Source organism: Anthonomus grandis, chromosome 7 (assembly GCF_022605725.1).
Source record: "Anthonomus grandis grandis chromosome 7, icAntGran1.3, whole genome shotgun sequence".
NCBI classification, from domain to species: domain Eukaryota; kingdom Metazoa; phylum Arthropoda; class Insecta; order Coleoptera; family Curculionidae; genus Anthonomus; species Anthonomus grandis.
The window spans coordinates 30353121-30365836 of record NC_065552.1 but is presented as its reverse complement, the minus strand read 5'-3'; the positions used below and the strand labels follow the sequence as shown (position 1 = coordinate 30365836).

Below are 12716 nucleotides of genomic sequence, written 5' to 3'. Positions count from 1 at the left end.
AAAAAATGTATTGGGGTCGGAAGGGTTAGGTTCAATTAAATAGAATTCCCTGACAATAATAATCGACTTTACATTAACCCTCATGATAAAGGGTATTATCGAATTGTAAGGAACACGATAAACCTTTTAAATTTTGGTGATGCATAAGCCCTTGTTTGACCATTTAGTTTACAAAAAGGGCCTTTTCAGCGAAACATTGTAGCAAATATTTGGCATTTTGTATACATGCAACTTTAAAGGGTAAAAAATGTTTTTTTACTTTAGTTATGTCGACTATTTGGATTTTGTTGTATTATTTCCTAATAATCAACTAAAATGATTTTCATTACCTAAAATTGTTAGGTTTAGGTGCAAATAAATTTTATAAAGGCTATTTCAATATATTGTAAAAGGATGGGTAAATATTTTCAAGCAACTTAGCTTGTCTATATAAAAGGTAAAACCAAGTGTTCGGAATTTGTTGCATATATTTATCAGATGATATTATTAACTGTGGTTTTTTTAAAAGAAATATCTTGTATCTAGGATATTTATTGGAATCCTTATAAAAAATATGTTTTTTTAACTTATAAGTTATTCCTGAGATAATGGCAATTAAAAATATAAGTAAATGCTTATTTATTTAAATGTTTGAACGAAGTTAATAATATACAATATTCAAAAAAATAATAAATAGAGCTACGTCATGAGAGGAAGCTACCATAAAGCAAAAAACACCTTTAAATATAAATAGGTGATGGGAAATACCTGGTTTTACTATCACCTTTCGTTATGTCTTCCTGTAAATAATACCTGCACTTAAGCCGCTCAGAAACATTTACATATTTCTGTATAATAATGGTTTTTGAACCATCGTCTTCTAATTTTATGGTATCAAAACATCAAGTTATGATATTTTTTAAGAGGATCAATAAAGGTTAAATTACTTAAAAATTGTAAAAATTCACTTTTTTTTATCCTCAAATTATTAGTCCTTCAAAGATAACAGGTCTAGGAAACTAGATCTTATCTCGCAAATGGATAAATGTTATCCTACAAATAAAATTTTTCTATTCCTAAGTATGCAAGATAAAGGATTTAGGTTATTAAAAATAATTATACTTTTCTATAATATATTCAAACTAAACTATTTACTGTTTTATATATTTATCCTTTTATACTTTTTTTAAAGTGGCAAAATATTACTCAAAGTTGCAGATGTATTTTAAAAAAATCAACAAGATCCAATGATCTTTACTTGTTTAAAATAAAATGTTTCAGGAGATAATGAAATGAAGGTCACAGTGACAAATCTATTGCTATTTTTGAAATATGTCTTCTATAGATTAAATTATGTAGAATAATAGGATTTATTCTTCTGGGTACAAGAAAGCCCAGTAGAATAATAAACATATATCAGAAGCTATAATTTCATAAAAAACTTACTCTAATTCATTTATAGTGACAGTCCGCCTATACAATTATTATTCTTTAGTATATATATCACTGTCCTTCAGGCTGCAATACTCAAAAATTTCAAGTAGGTCGCTTGAAATTGCTCGTGAAAAAAAAATATCCAAATTTATAGTAAAATTTCATTGGTAACATACCGTCAAAATGCCATTTATGCTAAAGCTGTGAAAAGTTTTTACCCTCAAAATGGATAAATTTAACGAAAGTATAGCATCGAATTAAACAAAAATAGCCGTATTTATCATAATTTTTTCAACAAATAAAACGGCTTTTTAAGACCTAATTTATTCCATCTAAAACGTTAATTCTACTCTGTAGGTTTACCTGATAATCTTAGTTTTTGATCTGATAATAATTAGGCGAAAAATACCATCCTAATTTAAAAGAGACCAAGACGTATGTTTCTATTAGCTTTATAGAGCCATTATCAAATTGATGCAATTTATAGTGATTTCTCCAAGGCATTTGATACAAGAAGCCTTTACCAAAACATTGGTATATGTTGTATCATTTCTCTGTCAAACGCGCGCATTTTGTCTAATATTTTAATCATGTTTTAAATGGTTATATTATTCTTTAGTACATGATTTAATTGACTATGCAGACCTCTGAATTAAAATAAATATAAAAAAATAAGTAATATTAAAATATAGATACGACCTCTATTTTATGCATAGTATTACGTTTGATTCAAACTATAAATAATTGAACTGCGTGCAATTTATTTTTCTTATTTTATTGCTCTATTATAAGATCTTTGATTTGATGAGGTTTTAAGGATCCTCTAGTCATCATTGAAAAAAAAAAGATTTTTGAGAGAGATAAATCAGCAGTTTTTTTAATTTTTATAGAATATTTTTTGAGTCTTACACAGCCGTTAAAGATTAATGCAATTTTTACCAACTTTTGTTTTCATAAGTAAACACAATCGTTTTTGTCTAAACTCTAACCTGAAAACCAAAAATCTCAATGCAGGCAAGTTTAATAGTTATGCAACTTTGAAATGCGATTAGGGTCAATTGACCAGTTAAGGAAAACTTTGAGAAATAGATAGTTAATGTATTTTCGCTTTACCATTTTACACAAGTTTAGTAATTTTTCTCAGCTTTTTGCACTATTAGGATTCATGCTAAGTAACAAAAAAAATCGGTCTTGCTTTGTAAAGTGAAAAGAAAAAAATAATAGATTTAAAAGACCCACAATTTCTAATAATTGACCAATTGATGCTAATACTTGACCACAATATTTTCCAGTAATTGACCATTCTTTTATTGAGTAATTATTGAACAAATTCATATGAGACAAACGGCACTTGCAATAAAACACAAGACAAATATCGAAGATTTTTATTTAAGGTGATTATAAAGAATTAAAGTTTTGTTTTAAATAGAAATAGGTTTGAAAAACTTATATTTAATTCTATCCCCAGTACCAATTAGTTCTGGGGTTTCCAATACACATACTATTTGAGACTTATCAATAGCACTCACATCATTTTCAGTAACAGAAAAAATAGTCTAACAATCCCCGGTTAGTCTTAAGGCCTGAACCTCTATTTCTTCTTCACTAAAAAGGTTGTGTATTATACAACCATAATTATATGTTTTCTTCTTTCCAGGAAAAGCAGCAATAATAAATTCTCCTTTTCTTCTTAGGTCATTGAAGTCTTCTGGCAAATCCTCATTACTTCAACCCGAAGAACTCCATTCTTTATTTTAAGTTTCTGAATCTGAGCTTACCTTTTTAATTTTTTTTTTGGTTTTCGTGGTGCTTTTACTGGTTTTTCTTCTTTTTTTTTTCTTATAAGCGCTCTTTGGGTCTTTGCTTCCATTTTTTCCTTTTCTCTATGAAATTAAATCCATTTTATTGATGTCGCAGCATATGGCAACCTTTCTCTATATTTTGTTTTAGCCATGGACTCATTTTTTTCAGGAATTTTCTCAGGCCATAAAATATAATCTAACTATTATTTCGTGAATCGAAATCAATAGTACCGCTTAAATCTGAACCTAAAACAGGACTTTGAGGTTTTACCAGAGACAAGGTTTGTTAGGTGTTGAAGAACTAGGCTGCGAAGGAGAGAAATAACAGGATGACTTCTTATATTCATCAGAATTGATTTTATTGAGAGTTCTATTTTGAGAATGTGATGTACTTGGTGTTGCACTAGTTGAATGTGGTGAAGAATCTCTTTGATGTTGATGTAAATTTGGTTGTTTCATTGGAGTTTTTTGTTGAATTTCAACTATTTTAGCAATAAGGGAAGATGGCAATGGTAAGGTATTTTGGTTACCGTTTTTGTTTTCTTTGATTTCGGCATTTTTACAACGCCATCTCTCTAACTCCTTAGCAGATTCTTCTTAGCTCTTTTAGGTAACAGTGTTGATTTTATGTATAATAAATGCGGCACGTCGAATTCAGAAGCTTTACTAGCTTTATCAGGTTCTTCATTTGAATTCATTATTTTCTGACTTCGTGATTCATCGTTTATGCATTTTGCAAAATCAATTGCATCAGCATTAAATGGGAACAGCCCACATTTTCTAAACCCATTTTTAATTGTTTCTGCGAAGATGTTAGCCACTGTAACATTCAGCAAAGCTGGAAAGACTGCCTTTGTAACTGGACTGTTATAGTTTTTCCTTTCCAGCTAATAACAGTATTTTTCTAATTATTTTTAAAGGCCTAAATAAGGAGACATCTGCCTGTTTTATTTGTTGCATTCCATACAGCAATGCATTAATTTAATATAGTTTCTATGAGAGATGAATAAACTAACCTTAGTAAATGATATTCCATAAACTGCCTTAGTTGGTAGAATTTAAAATGAGCTTTCTGATTTTTTCTGACACATATTCTATATGCGCCAACCAATTTGAGATTTTTGATTTTCAGATTCAGATGTTGTGTTTTTTATTTTTGGGTCACATTCACACTGAAAATGATCTAAACAGTTATGATCGTGAATATTAAGGCTATCTAGAAATGCAGATTTATATTTAGTTACTGAGAAACAAATAAAGTTAGATTTGTTTGCATTTATCGTCAAATAATTAGCAAATAAAAGCAAATTGATCCCAAGAATGTACCCTGTGGCACACCGAACCCGACCGGTGAAGGTTCACTTATACTGTTATTAACTTTTACACTTTGGGTTCTGTTTCTTTAGGTTCTGAAGAGCTTAAGCGCAACGCCTCTTATGCCTATTTTATCTAGTTTATTGAGTAGAATTCGATATGTCACAGTGTCGAAAGCTTAACTTAAATCTAAGAATATGCCCATATTTCCTCTCCCGAAAAGTTTTATTGACAGATTCAGTGAATAGACAAATAAGATTGACATATCATTCTAACTTTTCATATTTTTTACTGCAAGAAAGATATTAAAGGTGGAAAGTTTTTAAATTGACACTCCGCCAAAAACATGGAGTTTTTGCTATACAATTTTAGTAATATTTGCTATTTTAAATTGTTGTATTAATCTTTGGTGCGAGATCAATTTGATTGTGAATTTTTAGAAAACTTTCTTAACCTTTAACTGCTCGCACTGGTGTAAAAAATACACCAAGTTGGTGCCAACCACTGCCGATTCCATACGATCACTTTTTCGGCGTCACCGAGCTAGCTATGCTTCGCTCGATGTGTCTTCCAAATGCAGTGCCAATACGGTTTTGATCGCCTAAGTAGAAGGTCGAATATCCCGAGAAGTTTGTCGTGGTGTACAGAATACACCAACGTGAGTAATTATGTAAGTACATTAAAATAATATATTTTTTAGTTTTTTAACAAAAAATCGTTTATTTTGAAGTGTGTGCATATGTAAATATTATTAGAAATGGATTTGTTTTGAGTGTGATTAAATAAAAATTTAAATAAGTTGAAAGATAGGTATGAAGTTTCAAAGTAAAAATCTAAGTGGGAGTACAAGATTACCTCTGTTGGTACACGTTTGTATATTTAATTTATATATTTTTTATTTTCAGACATCGAATAAAGATAAAAAATCTGAAAAGCTTAACCCAAAATGAATTGGAAGCTGTGGTCCAGGTTATATGTGATACGGATTCCGAAGAAGAAATTGGCGGGGAAAGTGACATATCTGATGAAAATGAAGATATAGAGGAAGATAAATACAATTTAAACTCCGAACAAGGAATAAGCGAGCAAGAAGAACAAGATGAAGAGGAAGATGATCAAAGTTCAGGCTCTGAAGATGTTCCTCTCTCCGTGTTAGTGGCCAATAGAGAAGGTCAGTATGTTGGCAAGGATAAAACAACTATTTGGTATAAAACTTACCCTATGTGTAAATCTACTAAACCCAAAAATAAAAATATATTAAAAATACTACCAGGGCGAAAGCAATGCGCCCGTGACATAACTGATGAGACGAGTGCTTTCTCAAAAATTGTTAATGATGAAATGATCATTCAGTATACTAATTTGGAAATTTCTAAAGTTCGAGCAAATTTCAATCGAGAAAGAGACGCAAAAGGACGTTACAAAAACGGAAATGCTTGCTTTTATCGGGTTATTGTTTTTATCTGGATGTAAGAAGCAAAATCACACCAATTTTTTGGAATTATGGACGAAATACGGAACCGGATCAGAAATATTTCGAGCTTGCATGAATTATCAAAGATTTCTTTTTTTGCTTGCAAATATTAGATTTGATGACAAAGGAACAAGGAACGAAAGAAAAAAACCGATAAGCTGGCCCCGGTGCGATTTATTTTGGACAAATTTGTTTATAATTCAGGAAAAAACTACTCTCTTGGTGAATTTATGACCATAGATGAAATGTTGATTGCATTTAGAGGGAGGTGCAGCTTTGTCCAGTACATACCCAACAAACCTGCCAAATATGGGTTAAAGGTTGTGATGCTAAAACATTTTATGTCAGTAAATTAGAGCTCTTCTGTGGAAAACAACCAGACGGTCAATACAATCAATTGAACTCGCCAACTGCCATAGTTCACCGATTGTTGGAAGAACAGAAAGGAAGTAACCGGAATTTAACTTGCGACAATTGGTATTCAAGTTACCCTTTGGCACTGGAGCTGTTACAAGATAAAATAACATTTATCGGGACAAAAAAAAAATAAACGGGAGCTGATAAATGCGTTGTTTTGATTTCTACTATGCACGACGACTCTTCCATTGACCCAGATACCAACAAATCTGAAATTATATTGGATTATAATATTACAAAGGGGGGTGTGGACACAGTGGACAAAATGTGCAATAGGTTTTCTGTTAAAAGAAGAACAAGGAGATTGTTGGCCATTGGCTTTGTTCTTTCAGTTACTAAATATAACAGGAATTAATAGCCAAATTTTATATAACGCCACTCATCCTTATTCTCCTCACAAATACAGAAGACGTTTCCTAAAATCGCTTTCTCTGTCATTGATGAGACCTCATTTGTCTGAAAGAGCTGCAATATCTACTTTACCTACCTAGACATTTTCTATCTAGGTATAGAAAAGCTCAAGTAAACAACACAGAGGAAGAGTCACCCAGAAAAATCAGAGGAAGATGCTTCATCTGCGGCAGAAAAAAGAATAGAGTTACTACAATTACATGCAATACTTGTCATCAATTAGTGTGTAAAGAACACAGTGATAACGTAATTACATGCCATAAATGTAAGGAAGGCGGATCTGGCAGTGAATAGATAACTTTTTGTGTTCGTGTTGTTATACTCTATTTCAGAAGTGTATAGAGCAATAAACTGGGGAATTCCGTTCTGTTTGGCTACATTTCGTGGTAGTTCATAGGCGCAGGTACTTATAATATTTATGAATTTAATTTTCACGGATTAAATGCCTTTATTTTGAAAGAGATTAAATACTAAATAAATACTTTTAATCCTTTTGTATAGGTACCTATCTTTTAACGCTTTGTAACATGCAAAAATGGGGTCAGGTAATATATACAGACTATAAATACTTTTAAATCATATTTTAAACGTTAGTAGTCACTGCTACGCTGTAATGTAATCACAATATTATTATCCCAATATTTAAAAAATGGAGGTATTGAGTCCAACGAAAAGATGTACTAAAAATTCTTCACTATCGCTGAGTGAAAAAGTTATTATTTTAAATGTACATGATTGCATAAAACACGATTACCCTAGTTTTACTGTGCAAGAAATTGTTGAAAAATGTTCTCGAATGAGTGGAATTGGAAAGTCCACCATTTTCAAATTGTTGCCCTGAAAGAAAAGTAGCAGGTCAAGTGGAATCTCCCAAGCAAAAGCCAGGACGACCTACAAAAGTCCTTAATGAAAATGCTAAATGTATAGCTTCATCAGGGCCCTGAGGTAACAAAAAAGACACAATAAAAAAGGATTATCATATATAAACAAAATTTAACTTTTTAGGGTTATGTTGATACCACCAAAAAAAGAAAAAAATAGAAGAACAAAAAAAAAAACAACAAAATCTTAGATTTGAATTAAAAAAAATACACAACAAAAAAAAAATGATAAAATTGCTTACATAACAGTGTGATTTTGCTTGTCATAAAAAATCATGTTAACAGGACACACAGGTAACATAGAATATATAAAATATTTTTTTTTTAACAAAAACGGTTTAAAATGATTAATTTTGGCAAGACTACAATTATGGGCCAACAGCAGCTTTTTAAAAAGAGACTTCTAGCCGAAATGATAAACATAAAAAAACATAATAATGCGGTAAATAAAAGAACGGATATAGACAATCTAAGTTCTTCTTATTTTAATCTAATAGATCAAATCAAAATGTAAACTTTTGGGACTGTTTTGGTTCTTATCACTAAAAAGAATGCGTCTATTGTGTTCTCGCATACCCGGTTTTTCTGCAAACATGATTTTTTATGACAAGCAAAATCACACTGTTATGTAAGCAATTTTATAATTTTTTTTTTTTTGTTGTGTATTTTTTTTAATTCAAATCTAAGATTTTGTTGTTTTTTTTTGTTCTTCTATTTTTTTCTTTTTTTGGTGGTATCAACATAACCCCAAAAAGTTAAATTTTGTTTATATATAATAATCCTTTTTTATTGTGTCTTTTTTGTTACCTTAGGGCCCTGATGAAGCAATAAAATTATTGCGAAACGTTGGCCAGTACATAAAGTGACGTTTGTTTTTATTCCTTCGATCCCATCCCACAACTAAACTCAAGATTTCAAACCTATAGGATCGCAACTAGAATTTATTGCTAAATGTATAACTCGAAGAAAAGTTCACTCTTTTTATTTTAAAAAGGAAATACCCACCCTAGACAAAATTTTAATGGAGCTTGGCCGAGATGACAGTATTCCGTTGATAAGTAGAAAACTTTTATGGAAAACTTTAAAAAATATGGATTTTGCCTGGGAAAAGCATAACCGCCAAGCACTTTTACTGGAGAGCGACGAAATTGTTTGTTGGAGACGCAATACTTGAGAAGTATCAAGCAGTACCGCAGGGAGCAAAAGAAAGTTTTTTATCTTAATGAGACGTGGATTAACGAAGGTTATATAGTCCAAAAAATGTAGCAAGACAAAAATATAACCAGTGCTCGCCAAGCTTTCATAGAAGGCCTGTCTACGGGTATTAAAGTACCTTCGGGAAAAGGAAAAAGACTTATAATCACACATATTGGAAGCGAAGAGGGATTTTTAAAAGAAGGTCTGCTAACCATTGAGTCGACTCGCACAGGAGATTACCATGAAGACACTTTTGATCACTCACAGACTATTTTGGTGAAATGATAAAATTTCTTCCGGCTAATTCGGTGGTGGTTATGGATAACGCAAGCTATCATTCACGGCGAATAGAGAAGACGCCAACTTCAAGTTGGAGAAAGCAAGAAATTATCGATTGGCTGACTGCAAAAGGTATTGGGTTTGAAGCAAATTTGATAAAAAAAGAACTGCTGGCAATAGCAAACTTACACAAAACTCGTTTCATGAAATACGCCGTGGAAGATATAGCCGAAAAATATAATATAACTGTACTGCGCTTACCGCCATATCATTGCGAACTAAATCCTATAGAACTGATATGGGCGCAGGTAAAAGGATTTGTAGCAAGACAAAACACGACTTTTAAAATGAAAGATGTTAAGCTACTGTTTGATCAAGCCATTACAGAAGCGTCACCAGAGAATTAGCGAAAAGCAGTCCAGCATGTAATTAAGCAAGAGGACAAAATGTGGGATCTTGACAACCTCATCGATCAGACAGTCGATCCTTTAATTATAATGTCAAGAGGTGATGACAGTTCGTCAGATGACGAAGAAGACTAAAATCTATTATAATTTAAAATTGTTATACACTGTTCAAAAAGTGCCAGATCCAAAAGTGACATTTTCAACTGTTTTACTCTACATATTATGTTCAATAAATTTGTGAAAAAAATATATTATTCCATTTAAACAAAAGTAACTTTCTAAAATAAAATAGCATTTAAGTACATTAATTATAAGGTAAAAAACAAGTCCCAGTTGCACGCCTTTGGCGAATCGTTTTCAATGTTTATCAGTGGGTAACAATGGGCAAAACTCATAAATTGATCCAAAACCGGGTGGCACTACCTGCAATCAACGAAAAGAAAGAATTTTACATTGAAACTAATACCCAACTAAGGTAGTGGCATAAAATATTGGTGGATCACCAGGTACCACTTTTGCATACCTAATGAGGTTTTATTGCTCTACACACTTCTGAAATAGAGTATAGAATATATTTTTTGAATTTACTTTTTGTGTAATATTATTTCTGTTCATACTTACTGATTTTTTGCCAAAAATATGCACTTAAATTAGGCAATTATCTATTACACATATATTTATAATTCATAGAGTAAATAAAATGAAAGAAAAACAAATTTAGACCATAAAATACAAAGTACACCGCGCGGGTAGTAGCATGAAAAAAAAGTGCGCGAGTAGTTAAAGGTTAAACTAAATACTTCAGAGAAGAAAAGGTTTATTTTGGATATTAGAACGTAAAGGATTAATTACTTTAGTTATATTTATATAACATTCTTTTAGTAGAATAAAATAAAATGAACATCATCGTAAGCTCTTGTCCGATCGAAGAGTATTTTAAAATCGTTAATGCAGGCGTGAGTAATTGAAATAAAAAAGCAAGTAATATCGAAAAATAATTACGACGTCTATTTTTCGCTCAGTATTGACCCAACTGCATTCAATAATAAATTTTATTTTACCCATTTAAACACACAGTTGGGTGCCAAAAGTTCAATTGCTTATTTACCACTATTAGTGTGGTTACTGGTTAAGTGGTCCTTGGAATTGCTTTCCTCAAATAATAAGAGCAATCCTTTTTAAGAATATGTTATTAAATTAAAAATAAATCTTAATTGGCTGAAAAACCGAATTTTGAATCATAATTGGTAGTACATTGTTTGTTTTGTCTCTTAAAATGAATAAACGTTTTGTACTCGTTTGATTCATTCTTACTGGAAATTTAAATATATACTACTATTACTACAAGAAAAAAATGTAAGTACCATTTTAAAATTAAAAAAAAAAAACATTTAAACTTGTACTATTTTGATATTTCATTTAGTTTTTACTACAACTAATTGCTTAAGAAACCGAAATTACGTATATATAATTTTCTAGTAAAACAAAAAATGACCAATTCTTTGCTTTTACAAGAAGAAATAGGAATTTATTTAACTTTTGTAGAACTCTTGTTAAGTAAAAACAAGTCCGCTTTAAAGGTTTTGACAAGCCGTGATAATAACGAAGAAAACAACAAAAAACTCAAACTTATCTACCGCTATTAATCTGAAAAGATCTTTAAAGTATTATTCCCTTAACTTTTCTATTTCAATAAAGTGCCGTTTTCCTCTTAAAGGCGTTTCAGATATGAAAGGTATCTTGGTACTAATATATAACTCATAAATATCCTTAAAGGCAAATTTATTAGGTCTAGAAGTTTTTCTCAGAAAATTTAGTCCTCAGAAGAAGTACCTTCTATCATTTATTGTTCTTTCAATCATACTGAGAAATTATTCAAAATTTTAAGATTTTTGTAATAATTTATTTTTTAAAATTTTATTCTAGTAAAAGAAAAAAGTTTTAATTAAACCTCACAGTTGGGCGCCAAAAATTATTTCCTTTGGCGATTTTTTTACAAAAATAACTAGCCTCAGAATAAAAATGAGTGGCTACAAAGTTTATATTTGCGGACATATTTAATTTATATAGACATATCTAATTTATCTTTTTAAATTTTATTCTAATACTAGAAAAAGTTTTAATTAAACCTCACAGTTGGGCGCCAAAAATTATTTCCTTTGGCGATTTTTTTACAGAAATAACTAGCCTCAGAATAAAAATGAGTGCTACATAGTTTATATTTGCGGTTTTTAACATACTTAAAGTTTATTAGTTTTACCTGCAGGACATAAACATTCAGGTGCGTCCTTAACCAACTCCTGACTATTCCTGGCGGCCAAATCTCTCGTCACCCGATTCCTTAAATTGTCCACGGCCTCCTTCCTCAATCTCTCCATTACCACATTGTCCACCCATTTTTTCTCCAACAACACAACCCGTTCTTCCAAATACCTAACCTGGGATGTAATGGCACTATCGTACCAACTGTTAAATCCACTGCAAACCACACTTATGACACACAAAACGCACACCACTATGTTGACGACAGTACTATGATTATTATTACCGGGGTTTCTACTACTGTCGTTTTCTTTAAAGGACCTTTCGGCCCCAGTAAGAGGATCCGATTCCATGGTTGAAGAGTTTTGAACAACCGGTCGTCACCCCCCTTTGTACATGATATTCGGGTTATAATTCACTACTATAAAATACGCGGTCGTCGAAAGGGAATTCGCGAGTATACTGAAGAGTGACCTCAAAACGGACGAAACGTGTCTACGGGCCGACGCTGGTAAACTGACTGTCGCTTGTGAAGTTTTAGTTGGCGATCGGCCGAAGCGGATCCACGGGGCGTTGAGGCAATAGAACGAGAGGGTCTCTGTTTGAGTGTGTTAGTTTCAATCGGATCGAACCGATTCTGTTTTATATTATATTTTTAATTTGAGGTTTTAATTGTCATTTAGTGTATTCTTAAAATGATTTGCTTAATTGAAATTATCTATTTAGAGATTAAATAATGATTACAAAAAATGTGGTGACGAACGTTTAACTTAACTTCAAAATTAATTTGTCAAATCACGCAATTTTAAATCGTCTGGGTATTTTTAAAAGTTCGGTAGTTCGTATCGTAAATTTCCAC

At 31.4% G+C, this 12716-nt stretch overlaps 1 protein-coding gene and 1 long non-coding RNA gene across 5 annotated transcripts in view; one reads left to right on the top strand and one right to left on the bottom strand.

Moving 5' to 3' along the window:
- LOC126738864 (uncharacterized) overlaps positions 1 to 5148 on the top strand; it is a 57092-nt gene extending 51944 nt beyond the window's left edge. The window contains exon 3 of the long non-coding RNA XR_007661469.1: positions 4970 to 5148. This is a non-coding gene — a long non-coding RNA (uncharacterized LOC126738864). The remainder of the gene's footprint in view (positions 1 to 4969) is intronic.
- LOC126738858 (collagen alpha chain CG42342-like) overlaps positions 1 to 12368 on the bottom strand; it is a 328471-nt gene extending 316103 nt beyond the window's left edge. For all 4 annotated transcript variants that reach the window (XM_050444322.1, XM_050444324.1, XM_050444323.1 and 1 more), the window contains exon 1: positions 11856 to 12368. In XM_050444322.1, coding sequence (XP_050300279.1) covers positions 11856 to 12210 — 355 coding nt within the window. In that variant the 5' untranslated portion in view covers positions 12211 to 12368. The remainder of the gene's footprint in view (positions 1 to 11855) is intronic.
- Positions 12369 to 12716: the final 348 nt, after the last annotated feature.